At 38.6% G+C, this 22,203-nt stretch overlaps 1 protein-coding gene across 1 annotated transcript; it reads right to left on the minus strand.

Moving 5' to 3' along the window:
* Positions 1-562: 562 nt before the first annotated feature.
* Positions 563-18,458, minus strand: Igsf11 (immunoglobulin superfamily, member 11; the record flags this gene model as incomplete). The annotated part of the gene is given in 6 exon segments (XM_013515231.1): positions 563-2,871; positions 4,700-4,850; positions 5,613-5,735; positions 15,157-15,312; positions 16,864-17,071; positions 18,295-18,458. Coding segments are annotated over 6 exon segments (1,247 nt in total), but the record flags the coding sequence as incomplete, so codon positions are not given.
* Between the last annotated feature and the right edge of the window lie 3,745 nt (positions 18,459-22,203).

Below are 22,203 nucleotides of genomic sequence, written 5' to 3' on the forward strand. Positions count from 1 at the left end.
TTTCTCCAGTACCGGGAATCGAACTCACAACCTTGTGCTTGCCAGGCAGGCGCTTTGCCACTGAGCTAAATTCCCAGCCCGCCCCTCCCTATTATTTCTTACAGCTGCATGTAAACATTATTTGAAAATAAAAAATTAAAACAATATTTTACATTTCTTCTAGCAAAGTGTAATCCAATATACCAAGGACTACAATCATACCTATAGCCTGGCTGGGCAATTTCAGTTTAGACATTATCAGTCATTTATATATTCGACACTGCAGTAGGCACTGTGGTAGGTGGTAGAGATTCCATGAATAAAAGAGCAGGCACAAACCCAGTCTTCATGAACTTTCAGACTAAGACATATGAGAACAGATCAATGGATGAAGACGATCATGACACTTCAGCCTTATGTGTGAGAAACTGAATCAACTTAAATTTCTAACAGAGAAAGGTGAAGGAATTTTTCAACTACTACATGCTCATTATGACTATTTCACAAATGAAAAATTGCATAAAAATTAAAGGAAACTAAATAAAACCACACATCCATCAGCATTATAATTAAGGACAACTTCTTTTATATGAATAAACTTTTTATTGTTTTTTTTAGATAATTAGAAAGAATAAAGAAATGTAAGATAAATGCTTTCTAAACAACAGTTGATAGCCTCTTTTCTGTGACATGGTATTTTCACTTTTCTTTATAAAAAGTATAGACATTCATTTATTTAAATTTTTTACAAAGTCAAGGTCAAATGGAAAAAATAAGTGCTGCTACGATAAATTCAGCTTTTTATCAACATAAAAACGGTTGCAATGGTTAGGTTCTGAGCGTGGCCCTTTTGGAAAGACAGCGTTTGCAGCAGCTGTTTGTCTGCACTGAGTTCAGTAACTGGGAAGACGAGGGGTGGCCACTCCCCGTGGAGATTATGCTTGCAGGAAAAGAAGGCAGAACCCATGGTGTGAACAGGAAGTAAGAGCACCTGAGGGAAGGAAAGATGCTCCTATTGAACCTTGGGCTCAGTATTATAAATAGCTCAGGAAATAAATGCGGGAAGAAATCATTTACGGGTTAAAGTGTGATTAAGGCGAGATAGTCACTAACACAAGTACAGCCAGATCTTCATAGCACAAAGTGGAATGGGGAGCTTGTAAATGAATCTGGTGAACTTCAAGGCCCGCCAAGCCAGATAATGAAACAAAAGGAATCACTTCATAGTGCTGTAAAATAATTTGGGCAAAATTGCAAACCTGAGCTGTCAAGTGTTGGTTGGGCAGACCCTCCCAGGAACACTCTGGGGGACACCCCATTTCCTGTTTCATCTCTTTTGCAAAAAGAATTATTCTGAAACAAACTATCCCTGCCCTTCCTGTAACAACATACTAACTTCTGCCTGTCAAAAGCCATCAGGTGCTGCCCGCCCTAAGAGCACCCTGATAGACAACACAAGGGCCCTACAGGGCTGCACTCCTCCGGATCCTGCCAGGCGAGGCCAGGGTCTCTCACAGCTGCCTGCCTGCCTCTGACCATATAACCTAGCCCTTCTGTAACGCCTCCTCCCGGGCTCGCTAAATACAACCGCTGAACAAGGTGCTGGGTCTTTTCTTTCCTAGCCCTATGCCTCTCATGTATTTAAAAGAAAAAAACAACAAAAAAACAGTTTTCCTTTAAAAAGATTTTCCCAGGAAATAATGAGCACAAGTTGCCGTGGATCTGCAACAGATCCCAGAATAACGCAGACAGGCAAGAATCTGCCAATACAGCAAAATTCCAAATATGAAATGCATGGTTCAGGAAGAGATAAATAAATAAATCTGGAGGAGTTTCTCAAAGAAGTTTCCTTTGTCGTCCCCCCCATTTCTCATGGCATTTTGTTCATGTAAAAAAGTTTTGATTCTGTGATAAAAGAGCCAGCCCTGTTGGGGTCAGTATCAAACATTTATGCCACGAAGCCCCCTACCTAATGAGGGAGTTGGGAGGGGCAGAACACATCACAGGGTTGCTCACCGTTTTCCTAAGGACACCTGTATTTTTAAATAATTTTATTATTTAAATCTCATCTGGCACTTTAGTCTCTTGAAAATTATCAAGTTAGGCATGAATTAAAGAAGCAGTCCGTCTGGGCTGCAGTGCAGGTTTTAAGTGCTATGCTGCTCTTAGATCTTTCTCCTTGGCTTGGCACATCTTTGAGATGCAGCTATCGGAACAGAATCCCAGAACATCTGTGGCGGGGAAACAATTCTTTCTTCTTTGTGACAGAGTACTCCAGTCCATGTGACTCAGCTTGGTGGCCAGGAAGCAGCACTGCCTTCTTTTTGTGCTTTTACTAATAGAATGATAAGGAAAGTGTATCTTTCCCAGCACTTGCCCACCCCACTCTTACCCTTGTACAGAGGCATTCCATTTGTTCTTTTCTGAGTACAACATCCTCTTGTGTCCTATACCAGGGATCCCGCCCGACTCTGGGCTGGCACCATGACAGGTACCGCACCGATTCGCTCCAGTGTTGCTTGGCTGATGGTGTAGGAGTGTGTGGGTGGAGGCTGGGGCTTCCTGCTGACGGAGCCATTGTTCTTGGGCATGATCTGTGGTGATGAGCTTCTGTTAGCTGTCACTACCAGAGTCTTATGTGGACCCGGGACCAGATGGTTCCCGTTGGCATAGATGGATGGGATATGGGTGTTGCCTGAGTGGAGGGAGAAAGACTGATGCAAGTTACTGAAGTGGTTGAAGGACTCCGTGTGCCCATGAACTTTTGGGTTGTTGCCCCAGTAGCGACTGTTGTAGGTATTGGAAGAGGTCAGTGTGTTGTTCTCTGAGGAGGATATCTCCGTATGAAATGCTTTGGCAGAGGAAGAGCATTTAGGTGGAAGATCATCCTCTCTGAAAAGAAATAAATCTTAAGTTGTCATTAGGATTTACTTGAGGTTTAGCCTACTCTCCTCCCCAAGGCTCTTTCTTTTCACATCCAAAAAACCCCAACCCTCTACTATGAAGCAAAGGTAGCAGCCATGAATGGCCTTTGCTTTGGCACTCACTTCCTGTGAGACCACTGTCAGTGAGACCTCTGCTCAGCTGCTTTATCCCCAAGAGGAAATATCAACTTGCTCAAAGACAGTCTCTTCTAATATAAACGAAACACATATCTACATATATACATACCTACATAATTTGCCAATAAATATATGTGTATCTTTTACCAGTAAATAGGAAAATAGTCCACAAAGAAATCCACTGAGTTAGCTGCCATAAAACTGCTAGAAAACCAAGCTGTAGACAATGGACAACTTCAGGGAATGATTAGTGTTGTCTGGCTTTCACGGTTTTAGATTTGAGAAATCACTGTGGTCTGCTGATGAGACGTTTTCTGCCGTGATGTTACTCAGGGATAGACTCTATTCCTATGTATAGCCCAAACTCTTAAAGAGTTACAAGAGACTAAAGAAGTTATTAAATTAGATGTTAATTCACTTATTTAAAATTTTTTGAGTACATGCTACTAGATGTTTCATGCAAAAAAAATCTAAGAAGTCAGGTGTGGGGGGGTGACAGTGAATGAAAGAACACTGGTATCTGGAAAGTCTGGCAGGGCTAGAGCTAACTTATGCAAGGAGGGGATGCTTGGCTAAATCTTGAATCCAATCAAGGGACTCAGTGAAGAGTTGGGATGAAAGGGAAAGGCAAAGGAAGCATTAAATTGAGCAAAGATCCTGAGGCAAAGAAGAATGCAGGACAAACTGGAACACAGAGTAAGTAGTGTGGCAGCAGAGAAGACGAGGTGAGCAGGTGAGGGTCAGGAAGCCTAAAAGGCTGTGTAAGTCTAACTGCAAAGATGAGTCTGAGAAGCATTTGATAGGCTACAATAGGCTTGAACTCTCACATCTCCACAATACTCTCAATACTCCAACACTCACGTTTTCTTTAAAGATCATCCTGACACTTTTTCTGGAGGTGTTCCTATTCTTGTCTGAACTATGATTTTTTTCTATAGTTCAAATGCACCCCAGGAGTCCTGCATTGAAGTCTGATACCAGTGTGAAGTCCTTTGAGAGTAAAAACTTCATGATGAACTCTGGCATTCAGAAGTGGGGCCTTGGAAAGTGACTACGATTAACTCAGGTCATTGGGATAGAGCACCCATGGCAACTTCATAAAAAGGAGAGAACCCAAAGAGACACATTTACTCCCTGTCTCTTTTGATGTTCTCCGCTACCTCAAGACTGCCAGCAAGAAGGCCATCACCTGGTGAGGGACCCAGGCTTTGCCCCTCTTAGAATTATGAGTCAAAATGAGCTTGTTTTGTTTACAGGGTAGCCAGCCTCAGGTATTTTGCCACAATGATGAAAATCCCATCAAGCCACATAGCTATGCCTATGCAGAGGAACAGGGAGTGTTTCTTTTTGTTGTATGTTCTTATTATAAAGGGCACACATATTTTAAACTAACTTTCTGATTGTGGGAGTCACCAAAACTCTAGAGTTATGAAAAAGTAGTGGAATTCTGGATTTGTCTCTTCTTAGTCAGGCACATGTTGGGGTTTTCATGAGTCACTGAACACAGGTGAGTGTTACTATGAGGAAAAGCAACATAACATACCACAAAATAGCATTTGGCCACTATCACAGCAATTAGATTAGCAAAGCAACCTTGACTGCCAAAATGAACAGAAATATGCATTGGCTAAGCACAGCACATTATCTGGCATACAAACCTTATTTCATTAGGAATTTCTTCTTCCTCCTCCTCCTTATTTTTGCTTCTCCAGTAAAAGAATGCCCCTAAAATCAGTGCAATGCAAAAAATGGTAATAACCGCACCAGTGCCAATGGCTCCAGCTATAAGTCCAATGCTCCTGGGCTGGGCTGCAAAATATATTTAAGGTACATTTAAAGAAAGGAGCGAGAAATTTTTTATACCCACACAGCTGTGTAAACATATGTAAACCAGTTTATACATAAAAAACTGTCTACTGTATTGCATCCATATTAAGTTAAACCCTGGAAAACTTTCTCTATCCCCAGGGGCAGTAGCAGGTTCTCCACATCTACTGAGTGAATAAACCATTCAACACCTCTCACAGCCTCAGGAAAGAAGCAGCTGGAGTTAAGGGGAATAGCTGGTGTCTAACTTGTCTGAGTGTCCCAAGTGAGTCTTGGCCCTTGGTGTCATGTCTTATAGCCTCCTCACAGACATAGGGTCCCTTCTGCAACTAGAATTCTAATATCCCAGAATTCTCAACTAAAGAGAAAGTGTCGCAGTATTTATAACCACTCAACAATTACGCAGATAAGGAGATATTAGGGGAATCCCCCCCAAAAGTCTTTCCATAGCTATAAGATCATTACAAATGGCTAGGGCACTATGAAATAAACTCAGGTTTCATTCTAATGACCTTGAAGACAGAGATATTTTGCCACAAAGACTATCAGAATCCTGAGGCTTGAAAAACACACTGATACATTTGCACTGACTAAATATTATAACAATATTTTCAACATTGATTAAAACCAAAGAATTGCTATTGAATCTTCAGAAAACCTCTAAATAATTAAGCAGAACCCTTTGTTTAACAAAGATCTCAGCATTTCACACCTAGAGTTGTCACTGTAATTCCATATACTTACGTGAAATCACCTGAAGATCCAAAAGACAGGTACTGGTTCCAATGGCATTGGAAGCCACACACTGGTACAGACCTGAAGACACCGCACTAATGTTCCGGATGGTGACTGTTCCCTGGACCTGGTCTGTTGCAAAATATTCACATCAGGGTTTGATGGAATGAATAAGAAAACCAATAAAATCAGAACATTAGACTATAGAAATAAATTGGTATACTGAAGAATTACTCATTTTCTTCTTTTGACGGGTAGGAAGAGATCTTTGGTGCATCAATTTAAAGATTAAAATCACTATAACACGTTAAAAATCTGGAACTTAATTATTAAGGACTGCCCTTAATAGGGACAATCTTAAAATTTAACTTGCAGATTAGCATGTTATGTCTTAAATGTTAGTGACCTTCCAAGAGGCAAGGGTGGCTAACCTATGTCCTAGAGAATTTATAATCAGTAACATGAAATTTTAATTCTAAAAAAGTGCAGTAACATAAAGGACAACCTGGGTTCTATAATAATATCCACCTTAAACTTGATGGAGAAAAAGTCGGCTTTGTGATCTAGGGTACAAATTATTACTCCTTTCCAACAATTATTACAACTGCTGCATTTGCTCAGATTATCCAAGAAGCAGGTACTAAGACAAGCATGAGGTTTTTTAGAGGAAACATCAGTAAAAGAAATGCAAAGAAACCTAGAAAAGCAGGGAGATCCATAGACTGTGACGCAGGCCTGACCTCTGAAGGGGAGAGAAGAAGGAAGTCTGGATAGGAAGAGTCTTGTACTACAGCCCAGGATTATGGAAGTTTCTACCAGAGACAAAGAGATTCCTTGGGCCAAAGTCATTCCTTAAAGGAGCCCCATGCCTGGCAGCAAGAGGCCTGCCTCAGTAGTTCCACTGAGTCCCAACCCTCACTAGGAGCTGGGCCTTGATAGAAGCAGAGGTGGATCCAGAGGGGAGGCAGCTGGCGCTGTCAGTCCATTACGTTCCCCACAGCAGGAGGCTGGAGCAGTGGATTTTCAAGGACACAGCATGATATGACCAAGAAATGTTTTTATAGTTTGCTTGTTAATAAGTCATCAATATAAGCACAGTTTGATTATTCCTATAAAATGTAAATGACTTGCAGCAATAAGAAGAAGCAAAGTTAACAATTATACGTATGCATCAGACACCAGGTAAACTTTTATATATACTATATCAATCTTTACGGTGACCTTGTGAAGTAGTGTTACTATTAATCCTCTTGAACACAGATAGAGACCGAAGCCTTAGATGGATAATAAGATTACATGGCTGCTCATTAGAAACTGGAACTGGGTAGATGGCTGCCTCACCTCTTGACTCTGGTCTTACTGCCTCCCTGTGGCAGGAAGGATTGTGTATGCTGTCATCTCGGCCACTCAAGATAGCTGCACACTTGTTCACAAGTAAGCAGAAAAGTCTCCTAATGGCAGGGGTTAAAACAAGACTAAACAAACAAACAAAAAAATCTGGCATATACTACAAGCATGCTAACACCACACTAGGAACTGCCCCATTCTGGGCTGTTATTTTTATATGGAACTAAGATTTAGTTCCATTTATCTGGATTCTGCTGGCAGCTTTCATCTTTATCTAAATCAAAGCCAGAAGCAGATAGGAGTCAACAAGAACAGGTCTGGCCAGAACATGCACACCTTTATCAATTTCTCCATTTAATATCAAATATGTGTGGAGTGCCATCTTATTTTTTTATTTTAAAGATTAAAAAAACAAACAAAACAGCAACAATGAAGACAAAATCAAAACAACACAAAAACAACAAAGACAATACATGACCTCAAAGCAAAATGATAGAAAATATGGACCGCTTCACGAATTTGCGTGTCATCCTTGCGCAGGGGCCATGCTAACCTTCTCTGTGTCATTCCAATTTTAGGGGGCTGAGGATTTGGCTCAGCGGCACAGCGCCTGCCTGGCAAGCACAAGGCTGTGAGTTCAATTCCCAGTACCGGAAGAAAAAACAAAAACAAAAACAAAACAAACCAGTTTTAGTATATGTGCTGCCGAAGCGAGCACTGGAGTGCCATCTTTTATGCTGGGTAACTTTTGAAGACGGTGCTACAATGATGAACAGGACAAACCTTAAGGAGACAAGAAGGCAGGCAATTATAATACACGGGCTAAGTGCCAGTCAGGACCGGAGAATTCAGGGTGCTGGGGAAGACACAGGAAGGCCGTCTAATGAGTGCCTGGGAAATCATCAGAACAGGGGGAGGAAGAAAACCACTGGTGCGGCTGGCCCAAGTATCTTGGTGAATTCACTGAAAGCTGCCCCACACATCAGTGCCCTCTATGCCATCCTAAGCCTTCTAACACGACAGAATGCACTGCATTCATGACTGGCTCCAAGTCATAAAATAAAAACAGAAGACTCTGGGGCCATCCCTGTTGGGCGGCCCCACTGGGAGCAGTGGGTTTCTCCTGCCTTGTGCTCTTTGATTTCCCAGATCCTCCTTAGACACCACCTGTATGTGCTCCTCTAGCTCTCTGTGTTCTCCAGCCCTAGCAGGCACTTCATCCGCTTACTGCAGTTGCTTGCCTTTCTTTTCAAAGATGAGAAACCTCAGTGTAGCTAGGCAATGTGTCCAAGATCACACAGTACACAGGTAGCAGCAGTCTATGAAATCCGATCTGTCCAAATCCAAAGCTCAAAATTACCAGATGTACACTTGGCTTTCCAACAGACATTTAAAATTATGTTGTTCTCTATAGTGAATCTAGGGATATTTTCCAACAACGCAGTGTTCTGATGTTGTTAATATTACAGACTAAGCCATCTGCCTAACTCCCTCTTCAACACATGTCCTACTATCATCACGCTAGAAAACCATAATCTTTGGTCAGCTAACCCCACAATCCCACATACTGTTGTTTTCTTGTCTTTTTTTTTTTTTATTTATCCCTCAAATTCTAAAATTTTGATCAGTTCACAACAAACCAGTAATTTTGTTGATGTTTCCACAGAGACAATTTGGGAAATTTTTTCTAAGCAGTATTCTGGTATTACAAAGGGGTAAACGTGAAAGATTTCTGCATTAAAATTTTACTTTTAAAAGGTAAAGTCACCCACTGTTCTCCCGCTGTTTGTGTAGATGCAGACACCATGTGCACGTTGCTAGAAGAAAGTGTGATTAAACGAGGTTGACACACCGTGACGGGGCTGACTCAGAATGTAATCAAGGAAGGAGACAGGCACACTGATAGGAGAGAATTAACCAGAAACTAAACAGGCCTGTTTATGCAGACAACACAAAGCAGGGATGGGGGCAACTATTCAGCAAACACCAGTCTGCAGCCACAGAGCACACAGCCCTTCCTGACTCTGGCAGGGCTAATTCCCCGCGCTGTCACTTCACTGGGCCTGCTCTGGGACAGAAGTGACTTGCTGAAATGAAATTAGAGAATACATGTTCTTTTGATCCGCTTCCTTTCAAGGAACAGGGAAAGTTCAATTGTGTGGAACTGCATAGTTTAGAAAGCTGAAAGGACACCAAACCCTGCTGCTTTAGTTCACAGCAGCACTGTACTGGCACAAGCTGTATACCTGGCTGGAATGCCCTTCAGAATTAGAAAGAAACCAATCTCAGAATATCTTTCCAATTCCATTCTTTCTCATGAGTTCTAGAATCTCACTTCTGGCCGCTTAGTCAGTGCTACACGAGCTAACAGCGTATGTTCCAGAGTCAACCGGCCTGGATTTAAAGCTGTGCAATCTCTTACTATATATGTGGTCTTGGTGGTGTTACTTGCTCTTCATCTATGTTTCAGCTTCCTCATCTGTAATATGGAGCTACCAAAGTGCTCATGCATCCATGATTATTGTGAGAATCAAAAGGGATAATGCAAGGTAAAGAGCTCAGTACAGTACCTAGTAATGTTTCCATGTGAGAATTTCTCCCATTAATTTCCTGGAAAATGTACATATTTTTCTGAATAAGAAAGATCCGTTAAGAAATTTCAAAAAGATCTCATATGTGCAAAGTCCAGAAAAACATTAATCTTAGGGATTTGAGGGTGAAAGACAAGAATTCATAAATAACAAAATACTCCATATTTTCATTATTCACCTATTTAAATAATAATGAACAACTGCAATAATCAACAGTGAATCATTTCTAATATAAGTCTCATACATATTCTGTTTAAAAGAGACATAACAAAAGTGAGAGGATGGGCTGGGGATTTAGCTCAGTGGCAAAAGCGCCTGCCTGGCAAGCGCAAGGTCATGAGTTCGGTTCCCGGTACCGGAGAAAAACCAAAAAAAAAAAAAAAAAAAAAGTGAGAGGAGGATTGCAAGTTCAAGTCCTGTTTGGCAGCTTTACAGAACCTTTTCTCAAAATATACAAAATGTATGGGGATGCAATTAATGTTACAGCACCCTTGGATTCAACCCCTCACACCACACAAAAAAGATACAATAGTAAATGTATGGTTTACTATTATTTGAGACAACATATTATGACAGAATTACATATTTCAGAATGCATAGACTTTAAAATTAGATATGTAAAAGTGATCTTCACTTGAAACTTCTGATGATCAAACACTTGTAAAAAAAAAATCAATGTAAAACGCCAAAAAAACTGTTTAAAAATTTAAGGATAATACCACATGTAATTCATATTTAAACTTCATCATTCTTAAAGAAAAATGGAAAGGACAGTAAATATAGCATCCAGGAGCCTTGATCTTTGTTTGGTCTCGGCACAGAGAAAACTTAACTATTTCATTTTTGTGCTGATGCTGGTTGAGTTAAGGTGGAAAGGAAGAATTGTGGGGGGGACCTGTCCGCTTCAGGAAAATGCCCCCAAACACCTTCCAGGTGGACATAAAGACACATATTGCTTCCTATTTGCACAATTCATTTGAGGATGAAAATATTTTGTCTGCTTGCCTACTGGTTTTGCCACTGACGCAGGAACTGCTTTTCCGATTCAGATTTAGATCTGTTCGTCTCTGGCTTTCTTTGAGTGTATTCCATGGTAACACCCCCATCTTCTTTTTGTACTTTGGTCATCAAAGCATTCACAAAGAACTGAAGTCTATGGCAAATATTCAAACATTACAAACCACCAGTAAGTTACCCTGGGCAATACTGGCTTAAGGCAATATTCAGATAGCCTGATACTAACATTACATGGAATCACACATCACAGCTAGCAGCTCTATGCCTTGTTTTGCCTCCAAAACTTATTTCTTGTCCCAACACTAACCATGCCTCATACACTCGTGGTTCTTATTTAAATCTCTCTGGGATTCTAACTTTCCCTGTAACTTCTCCATCACTGTCACTAGGGACTAAATTCAGGCCCTCTCATTTCTTCATAGAGCCTTAACCAAAACCTCTCAGGAGATAGCTGACAATTTTCAACCCTGATTTCTGACACTGGCTCCAAGACGTACATCTGGCTATCTTGATTTCTCTATGTCTGTGAACACTCACAATCTCCAAGATAACACCTAAATTCCTTGCATGTTACACAAGCCTTTCACCAACGATCTGCAGTTGACCTTGCCGTGCTCCTGTCTGGCCAAACCTACACAGACTTTCATATCAGCTCCACAGATCTTCTCATTTTAAAATGCCAAACTGTCTCCTGCATTTATAATACTTCTTCTATGAGGTCAAGCGATTCATCATTTGAGACCCTTTTTGGCTCAGGAATCTCCCTATAAAGTTCTTCCTGGACTCTCCAAAGAGAATACTTATCTTTCAATTTTATAACACTGTATAGATATTTATAGCATTAAACATGTTGTATTATTATCTCTGTATATCTGTCTTCTCCATTAGGTGATGAGTTCCAGGTTGAAAATATATCTCTTCATAATCTTGATTTCTCTACCTTCTCCAACACTTCCCCTGAAAATAGCTGCAAAGGATAAGGACCGTGTGTCCTTATTTATGTGTGTGGACACATGTGTGTTTTAAAGGGATGAAAGAATGTACAAACAAAAAATATTGCTGACATTTAGTCTTTTAAAGATGGTGTACTAAGCATAACCTGGGATGTGCTTCTTTACATCAGAGGGTAAAAAGGAAGAGGAAAGACTTGTCTGGTCAGAATAACATGTTGATGAAGCAGAAAAAGTTACACATTTATTTAACAACTTAAGTGATGAAACTTTTCTGCTCCCCTGAGAAAATTATGGGAACGCACTCACTGTGGAGGGAAATAGAACTGGCAGTTCATAAGTGACAATCAAGATTCCTAAGTCTTCATAGCAAAGGACTGGAAATCAGGCAAACCAGCTGAAAACTGGGCAAACCCAGTATCCTCTCTGGGCCTCAGCCTTCTCTGAAAGGTGACAGTGCTGGTGTCCAGGTCTCTTACGATAGCCTCCCGCTCAGGCTACGTTCTCCAAGTGACACTCTGCCCAGCGTTCACAGCTCGCAGAGTGCATCGTTTCCCTCCACCATATTAAACTACAGAAGAAGGAGGACAATGCGATTCTTAGGAATAATGAAGAAAAATGTACAAGTCAGTTTTTCAAACTGCTAACCATTAAGAATAAAATAAGCATATTAGACCTTATATTTACCAAGGCAAAAGAATATAGGAGATTAACTGCTGTTATGTACATTAATTTTAAAGACTGATTTTAAGGTTCCCTGTACTTCGGAGTTGTGAAGGCTCTTCTTTATACTTTAAGTTAAAAAAGGAGTTTTTCCTAATTAAATTCCCTCAGATTCTCTTGGAGTTTAAGTTTTACTGAACCACTGTGAAAAGCAACTGTTCTTATTTCAAACCCTGGTTGCCAAGTGGCTGTATAGTTTGGAGAAAAAACAAACTCACCGCTGTTACTTGATAGGTGTCCTTCTTGGAGTATAAATGTATTATCAAAGCAGTTCCCACCCTGGATGCACATTAGGAATATTTTCTAAAAATAGTCATGCTAGAGTCTACCACTGACCAATTACAATCAGAATGTCTGGAGGAGAGGAAGGGGAATGAACATTTTTAAAAGCCTCCTAGGTGATTTTAATGTAGGTGGAGTGTAGATTGCTGTTAGAGAAATGTACTGTAAAGTAAATTCTCTGGAAAGAGTTATATGATTTTTAAAACAAATTACACTATATTTTTAAAATTCTAGACCAAATAACAGAAATAACTTAAAACACCTCTTACTAGGGCTGGAGTGTAGATCAGTGGTACCGCACTTGCCTAGCATGGGTAAGACCTTGGATTTGATCCCCGCTTCCAACGAACAAAGCAAAACAAAACAAAACCTCTTACAGAAATTATAGAACCAACTCCTGAAATATATTCAGGTAAAGTTATAACTTCAAAGTAACTTAAATATCCAAAAATAGAGGGCCATATATAACAATAGATTCCTATAACAGAGCTGTAAGAATAAATTTTCATGATTTGGGAAATGGCCCTTAATATATTCTTAGTTAAAAGAATCAGGTTGCGAAACCAAAAAATAACATTTACATAAAACCACTTGAAAGAAGAAAAGGACACTGATACAAACAAAAGCCTGGAGATGACGAAGCATGACGTGAGAAGTGCCTACTTCCTGATGTGTAGTCCTTATAAGAATGCAAGAGCATTGTTCTCTGTTACCAAGAACTAACCCATAGGACACTGCTTAACCTATGTGCTAATTACTCCATTTTTCCCTTACTTCATTTCTGTAATGGGGACATTTTTACAGTTAGATGGATAACTTGTAATTATTAGGAAGTCATTATGAACTGTCACATTTGACTTATAGCTGAGACTAGTACATTTTCTGGAAAATAAAAAACCTAAGTTATTTTGGAATTATATGTTATTCTGAAATCTAACATTAATATACTCACTGAGAAGTGAATTTACATTTAAAATCTGACTCATTTAATGTTTATTATTATGACAGGTAAGGTTATTCAAAGTAATTCTGATAATGAATCCAGAATTTGAATTATAAAATACAAAAATTTCATCCCTGCCCTTCAAGTTCACTTTTACATTAAAGTAGCAAAGAATATTCCAGTTGCAAAAAGAATACCAAGAAATACGACAGATTGCTCGCTTCGGCAGCACATATAAGAAATACGACAGATATATACTTATTTAGAAACAGAGGTATGAAAAGTTCTTTCTAAAGTACTTCATACCTTACACACCAATCATTGATAAATGTTCATTTGTAATTCCAATTTTATCCATTATTCCACAGAAATACTACAAAGTGCCAATCAGGGAATCTGAGGATGTTGAAAATGATATTTTAACCCCTTTATTTTACAATAAAAGTAACTCTGTTACAGAAATAGTTACTGGAAAATCTGGAATTTGAATATAGTTTTCAGCATTTCAAGACAAGCTATTTTAAGTATATCACTTACAATGGTGAGATGTACAAGTCAGTCTACAAGAAGAGCTATTTAGCCCACAGTGTGGCTTAAACATTCAGTGATGAACAATCAGTAGAGAACATTACTATTGCAGTAGTCATTATGAAAATAACCCAAGTTATCAGGTTAAAGAAAATTTGTTTTTTTAAATAATGAGTTTGGGGATAGATGAATTAAAAGCAGATAGCAATGTCCATTGATATTCTGTAATGACTAAAGAAATTTACAGGCTCCTCATAGGCTCTGAGCCCCAGACTTTTACTATATCTAAATCCACCAAGCAACTTGGGTCTTTTCCTTGGGAGACAAGGACCTTCAACATGACTCAAGCTAGGTCTAATTAAGACTGAGTCAGGCCTCTACGTTAATACCAACTCTTCATATTAAATTAACATTTGTAAATCTGCCCTGAGAATACTACAAAGGCCATTCTCTGTATTAGGGGTAGATGCAACAAATGAGGATGTTATATTTTCTTGAAACAGAAGGTTTTATAGTAATTCTACCTTTTCCCTCCATTTCATGAAATTTCCTTAATGTTCAACAATGTTTTCCTCAAAGCCAAATGTAATTAGATGGATTTCCATGACGCTTAGGCCGCCTCATCTTTACCTGTCTGGTGTGACCAGTCCCTGGATCTGCTGGGATCTGAGCCCTTTTCCTGTTCTCTTTCCTGTGTTCCCTCTCTAAGCAGACTTGACAGTGGAAACAGGATCAACCCTTTTGCAACTATGCAGATGCTTCTCACACTAAAACAGACAGCTGTTTTGCAAGGAGGAAGTGGGTTCTCAGACAAAAATGTCAAGATCTGTCTTAGAGTTAACTCAGAGAAGCTATCTCTTAGCTATTTTACATCTTCATCCTGACAGAACAGGTTTTCTGCTCTAGATGGTGCTGGATGAGCAGTACTTCATAAAGGCAGCATAGAGAAGGGAAAGAAAATGTTTTATCACTTTCAAGTTGAAAACACAAAATGACTTGTGAAGCTTTTTGAGCACATACAAATAGTTTTTATGAACTCTATTAAAGTTGATTATTTAATGAACCTTACAATGCTCCCCAATAATGAGTAGAAACGATAAAGCAGCACTATACATACCCTGAGTAGCTGTTGGAGGTAGCTTGAGGGTATACATACCCAGCACTATACATACCCTGAGTAGCTGTTGGAGGTAGCTTGAGGGTATTGTCTAACTTCTCCCAAAGGTAAGTTGGCCGGGGAATGCCTTCCTCTGAGCTACAGAGCAGGATCACATCACTGCCAATGTCCTGGGATCCTTGGATTTGGCAGTGTGGGGCAGAAGGGGGAACTACAATAAGAAAAGGAAGCAGTAAGGTACACATTTACTTGAGCCAAGGGATAAGGAAGCAGACATCAGTACTCAGCACCCTGGGACCTCGGGTAACACTGACTTAGGATCACACAGGAGACAACTGCACAGCTGAAGCCAGAGGACAACCATGCACTAATGGCTTGCAAAGGTGCACAGGGTCTGCCACTTTAGTCTATAGAAGAAAATATGTAAAAGAACTACACACGTGCATTATATTTTCAGGATAACTTACAGTTTTGGATTCACTCTGCTTCTTCTAAAACAAATCCTAAGGTCCTTCATGCAACATGCTGCCTTTAAAAACACTGCTGGAAGTCTGTATTTAGAAACACTTTCAAGGAACAGAAGCCCACCTTGCCAGCTGACCTCTGGCTAAGACAACCTTAGCAAGGCTTTCATCACTTTCCAAACAAACAAACAAACAAAAAAACAGATGGGCATATTTTATGCCAAATTGTTTCATGGCAGGGAATGTTAAGGTGGGAGTAATGTTAAGTAAGGATAAAATTGATAGTAATGCACCGGACATGACTATCCAGTAATGTGTTTTCTAATCAGACATTATAATCATTCACATAGCTAAAAACACAAAAGACAAGGAAAATAAATATCAGAAAAGAACACTAGTAAGAAAGGTAAGTAAGCGATTACTTACACTAGTAAAAAGCAAGCTACAGAAATCTAAGCCCATGGCTAAAAATTTCATTTGTTTCCTTTTTTTTTTTTTTTTTTTTGGTTTTTCTCCGGTACCAGGAACTGAACTCACGACCTTGCACTTGCCAGGCAGGCGCTTTTGCCGCTGAGCTAAATCCCCAGTCCCTATGGCTAAAAATTTCAATACTGGGAAATGAAGACACCAAGAGTTTAAGTCTGAGTAATGACACATTTAAATTGCTAGTGACTTTTCAATAAATGCATTCATGCTTTCAAAAATGAATGAAAAATGAATGCAGACTATTCAGAGGAACTGGGAAAGAGACTGAGAAGGAAAAGAGAACACAATGAAAGGTAGGAAGAACAAAAATCTCAAATCCTAACTGCTGTGATGGGGTCAACAATCTTCTCGATTTATCCTCTTTGACACCGCCACTGTGACACTCTTAAAAAACTCAAGATAATTCTTTGGAGGTAGCATTAACTATAAAATAAAGACTTCTTTTCTTTTAACAAATAAAAATAAATAAGCTCAGGTGCTACAAGGAGCCAGCTAAATAACTTAACAGGCATGTGCATCATAATAATACATAATTCTAGTAGTTCTCTGCACTCAATACTCAGAGTACTTAAAAATCTACACAATTTTAATATATTATAATGAATAATATTTCATTGTTTTAGAGAAGCCTTAGAGACTCTGAGGAAGAAAGGAGCAGAAAGACTGCAAAGCCAAAAAAGATGAAAGCGAACTGGGAGAAAAGGCAGGCAAGGAACACAAGGAGACTGTGCAGAAGGCAGGCAGAAGCAGACATACTTGACAGCGGACTCATACTTGAATTCCAAGGTGCATGGAACCGTCCTGTCACTCACCTAACACGGTGAGGCCAGTGACCCCAATGTTCCTGCCCGCTCTGTCTGGAAGGTTGTTGACCAAACACTGGTAGGTGCCTGTATCTGACAGCTGAGTGTTATTAATGAAAATGGAGACATTGGTGGCTGGCATTGTGCCTGTAAATCCCACCCTACCATGGAACCGGGAAGCACCATCAAACATCTGTCCACCCTGATAAAGAATGACCTGCAAAAGAAAGCAAAATAAATCAAATGCCCATGGTATCCCCTCCTGGACACATACCAGCTAGCTATTTAGTAGACAGTACCAAATGTTCCGCCTCAAATTTTGGAAATGTTTATTTCCAATTTATGACTTGTTATTACCAACATTTTGTTATCACACATGTCCACAGGCATCTCAGGGTTCTAAATTCTCACACACCAAATCAGAATAACAATTTTCCCTTATCTAACTCATCAGAACATGAAAGTGTGTACGGATACCCTACATCAACCTATAAATATTTTACCAATTCAAGAAGTTAATTACAAAATTGAAAGTTTAAAAAATATTAGCATTGCCATTGTCATGACTACTAGGCTACAAAATGGTACATTAGAGTTACAGACTGAATATACATAAACGTCATAAAAAGAAGCAGAGCTTTAAGTCCATGATTGTTATTCTTATGTCAATTTCTAGTACCAAGGTTAAGTATTCTTGGGGGAGTGATCAGAATGGTATGTGACAAAAAGCCCTTTGGGGTGGGAATGTACTTCATTCCTGAGAATGTGACACAGTTTACTGGAGATTAGCTTCTATGACACAGTTTACTGGAGATTAGCTTCCATTTTCACGTGCATTCTTTTGTGTGGTCCCCCCTAACATAAATGACACTCTGACTTGCCTAGTGTGCCTACTTGTCTTTAAATACTTGTAAAATTAACTCAGAACACCAAGTGCTACTATCTAACATTAATTCCTGTTTCCATTAATTTTAAAAAGTACACACTCATCACCTGTTTAGGGACAAATTAGACCTTGATTTTTTTTTTTTTTTTTTTTTTTTCTGGTACCAGGGATCAAATTCTCGACCTTGTGCTTGCCAGGCGGGTGCTTATGCCACTGAGCTATATCCCCAGCCCCTAAACCTTGATTTTTCTGTGTTAGTATTTTCCTGTCAGCAATTTTTTTTTAATGCTAGGTTTCTGCATAAAACTCTCAGAAGACTCTCCTTGGCATGTGATGATGATGATGATAGTGATAATAATAATAATAAAAGCCTTTTGAAAAGAGGATAGCCTTTCCTGACAATTGACAGTAACACAGAAAGGGGGACTTAACACAGCACAGACATACTAAAAATGCCACCTTATCCTAGAAACCAAAATGTACTCGGGATACTTCCCTACCCACCTCTTATAAAAGGATTATTTCAGAGGCAGCATAGGACGATACAGAAGTACCTGTTCAGGTTGGTTAGCATTGGAGAGAGGAATGACCATCCAAATGACGTTGAGGTTAAGGAGGGCAGCACTGGTAGAAAAAGTGCAGGGCAGGACTGCTGTTTGGCCCCGGGCCACCTGGATACTCCCAGGGCTCTCTGAAACTTCCAAGGACACTGCAACACCTACAGAAGAAGGAACATGGACGTCATGTGCTCACCTCTTCCTGACAGTCCAAACCCTTTCAGAAAGGAGTGCATGTTTAACACGATCACATTACTCTTGTAATGGGAAAAACTGACATGGGAGTCTTACTAACCAATGGCTGACAGTCACTGAGTCAAATAATAAAAGTGGTCCACCCTTTTACCTCTTGGAAACTGCAATTAGAAATATTTGAACCAGATATGGTGGCACATGACTGGAATCCCAACTATTCCAGGAGATGAATCAGGAGAATCACAAGCTCCAGGCAGCCTGGGCAGTTGAACACAACCCTGTCTCAAAATAAAATTTTAAATGGACTGGAGAGGTATCTCAGAGGTAAATGGCTTGCCTAGCATGCACGGGACCCTAGACTCAATGCCCAATATTTCAGAAAAAATAAAGAAAAAATGGTGATTACTTGTTCTCTAAGACTCTATCCAACACCTGGCCAGATTCAAAAACAAAACAAAAAACAACATGAGAGAATGTTACCAGTAGGATCTGTGCAAAGATTACAAATGGTGATGCAAGATGAAAAATAACCTGAATTTTTAAAGTATCATTATAATAGCATACCAAAAATTAAATGCGTATATATGTCTAACAAAATGTGTAATGTGTATATGCTAAAAACTACATATAAAACAGTGATAAAAGAAATCAATAAAATAATCAATGTTCATGAATTAGAATATCTAATCTTGTTAAAGGGCCAATTTTCCCCAAATTGATTGACAGATTTAGAATAACTTCAATCAAAATCTCACTATGCTTTCTGCAGATATTGAAACAACTTCTAAAATACATGCAAAGGCAAAGAACTCGAGTAATCAAAACGATACTGAAAAAGAAGAACAAGAATGGTGAATTTACATATGTGATTTAAAAATTTGTCATAGAGTTATAGTAATCAAAACAATATGGTACTAGCAAAAGAACAGACATGCAAATAAAAACCACAAGATTAAGACTAGTAAAACTCTTGGATTTATGGTTAACTGCTTTCCAATAAAAGTTACAAGACAACTAAATGAGAGAAAAGACTTTTTAACAAGAGATTCTAGGACAATTTGATAATAACATTATAAAAAAAGAAAGAGATTTGGACCCATATCTAAAAGAACACCCAAAATTCAACTTAGAATGTTCATAGACCTAAATAAAAGAACTAAACCTGTAAAAGTCTACAAATAAACACAGAAGAAAACCTTAGTTATTATGAATTAGTCAAAGAGATCTTCAATATGTGACCAACATCATAAATTGGTAAGTTGGATCTTCTTAAAATTAAAAAACAATTTGTGCTTCAAAAGATTTAAGAAAATAAGTCAAAGCACATATGGGGAGAAAATATAAATCATGCATACGATAAAAGACATATCCCACATATATAAAGAACTATGACAACTCAATTAAAAAGACAACCTCAATTAAAAGGGATACACATATTAAACCACAATAAGATACCACTGCTCATCTCCTGGAGTGGCTACAATTGAGTCAATTTCACATGCTAATGAGGATGAAGAGAAACTAGCATCTCATACATTGCTAGTAGAAACAAAACATGATACAGTCACTATGGAAAATAGTCACAGTTTCTCAAAACATTAGACATAAATATACCACATAACTCAGCAATACCATTTCCTAGGAATCCACCCAAGTAAAATGAAAACATATACCTTCACAAAGACTTGCCCATGAATGTTCATGGCAACATTATCCAACTCACACCCAAAATGCAAATAATACCAATATCCATCAACTAGGAAATGGATAAATAAAATGTGGTATATCCATATAATTGAAAGCTACTCAGAAACAAAAAGCATCAAACTACTGATACATTACTACATGGATAACACTCTCAAAAATATGTTGCTAAATGAATGAAGCCAAATCTGTACTAACCAGGTGGGATTAATAGGGGGGACCATATACCCAACATATACAACTTAAATAAACATAAGGGTTTATTTGTGCTCATGGTTTCAGGGAGTTCAGTCTCTGGTATCTGGTTCCAAGGCAGGAACATCATGGCAGAAGGACATAGCAGAGCCAAGCTGCTTAGTTCATAGCAAATAGAAGCAAAGGAGGGCAGCACCAGAGAGGGGTGGATCAGGGACCAGGGACAGAGGGTCAAGCATCAAGATCCACCGAGACTTATACCCTATTCAGTTCCCAAGCAAAGGAGGCTTACACTTATAAGCTAACTATCACAAGATCTACACAATTACAATGTATGGTTGTACATAAAAGGAACATCTGGGAAAAGCAAATTTGTAGAAACAAGAAGCAGATTGCCATTGTCTAGAGCTAGAAGGGAAGAGTAGAGATTGACACAAATAGGCTTAATGGGACTTTTTAGAGTGATGGACAATTACTAAAATCAGATTACTGTAATGACTGTACAACTGTGTTTAGTAGAAGTTTTGCTGAATTCTATTTTTTTATGTTAAAGAGAAAAGAAAAAAAAAACAAAATAACAAAGACATAAATAAAACCACATAAAAACAATACAGAATTAAAAAAACAAAATGATACAAAATTAACAGTGCTTGCTATATTACATACCATTATCTTCAAATTGGTTACTCAGATAACCAGATATAGGCATGTAACATAGATCAAGCAACTAAACATTACCTGTTCCTTTCAATAAACCAATAGAAATTAATACAGTTATCTTAGCTACCTTATACAAATATATACATTTATATCATATATACCATATATAAATATATATAATATATAATTTTATATATATATGTAAATTTTCCCCCTTCCTTCTTTCTTTTCTCTTTTCCATCATCCCAGTTGTTTTTTCCTTTTGAGCAGTTTCTTTCCCTTTCACAATATCTATTGTACCTTTCAGATTTTATTTATTCTTTCAGGTTCTTACACTAGGGAGGCAATATGGTATTTATATATGAGAATCTGATTTATTTCACTTATCAGTATGGTCTCTAGTTGCATCCATTTACCTATAAAAGCCTCTAGTTTATCTTCCTTTATAGCTGAGTAATACTACATTGTATAAAAATACCACCTTTTTATCCATTCCTCAGTGGATGGATTTGGGCTGTTTTCAAGATTTAGCTATGACAAACTGCACTGCTATAAACATGGGTGCACATGTACTGCTGTGGTATGATGTTTTCAGTTCTTCTAGAAAAATACCCAGAAGGGGAATAGCTGGGTTGAATGGAACCTCTAATCCTACTTTTGTGAGCAATCTCCACACTAACTTCCACAGTGGTAGTACCAGGCTACATACACTTCCACCAACAGTGGAGAAAGATTCCTTTTTCCCCACAACCTCTCCAGCATTTGTTACTGGTTGGTTTCTTGATAATAGTCATTCTTTCTGGAGTGAGATGGAATTTTAGTGTTATTTTCATTCACATTTCTTGAATGACTAGTGATGTTGAACATTTCCTCATGGATTTATTTGCCATTTGTGTTTCTTTATCCAAGAAGTATGTATTTATCTCAGATGCCCCTTTTTGGATTAGGTCTTTGAATTTGGGGGCCCTGATTTTTTAAAATTCTTTATATGTTCTAGATAGAAATCTGAGGGACAGTTGGCTAAATTTTTTTCCCAATTCGTGGGTTTTCTTTTCACTCTCTTGGTGATTTCTTTTGATGTGCAAAATCTTTTCAATAAGATGAGATCCCAGTTGTTGATACTTTGAAATATTTCCCATGCAGTTTGGTTTT

This window comes from Chinchilla lanigera, unplaced genomic scaffold (genome assembly GCF_000276665.1).
Source record: "Chinchilla lanigera isolate Chin_1 unplaced genomic scaffold, ChiLan1.0 scaffold00026, whole genome shotgun sequence".
Taxonomy (NCBI): domain Eukaryota; kingdom Metazoa; phylum Chordata; class Mammalia; order Rodentia; family Chinchillidae; genus Chinchilla; species Chinchilla lanigera.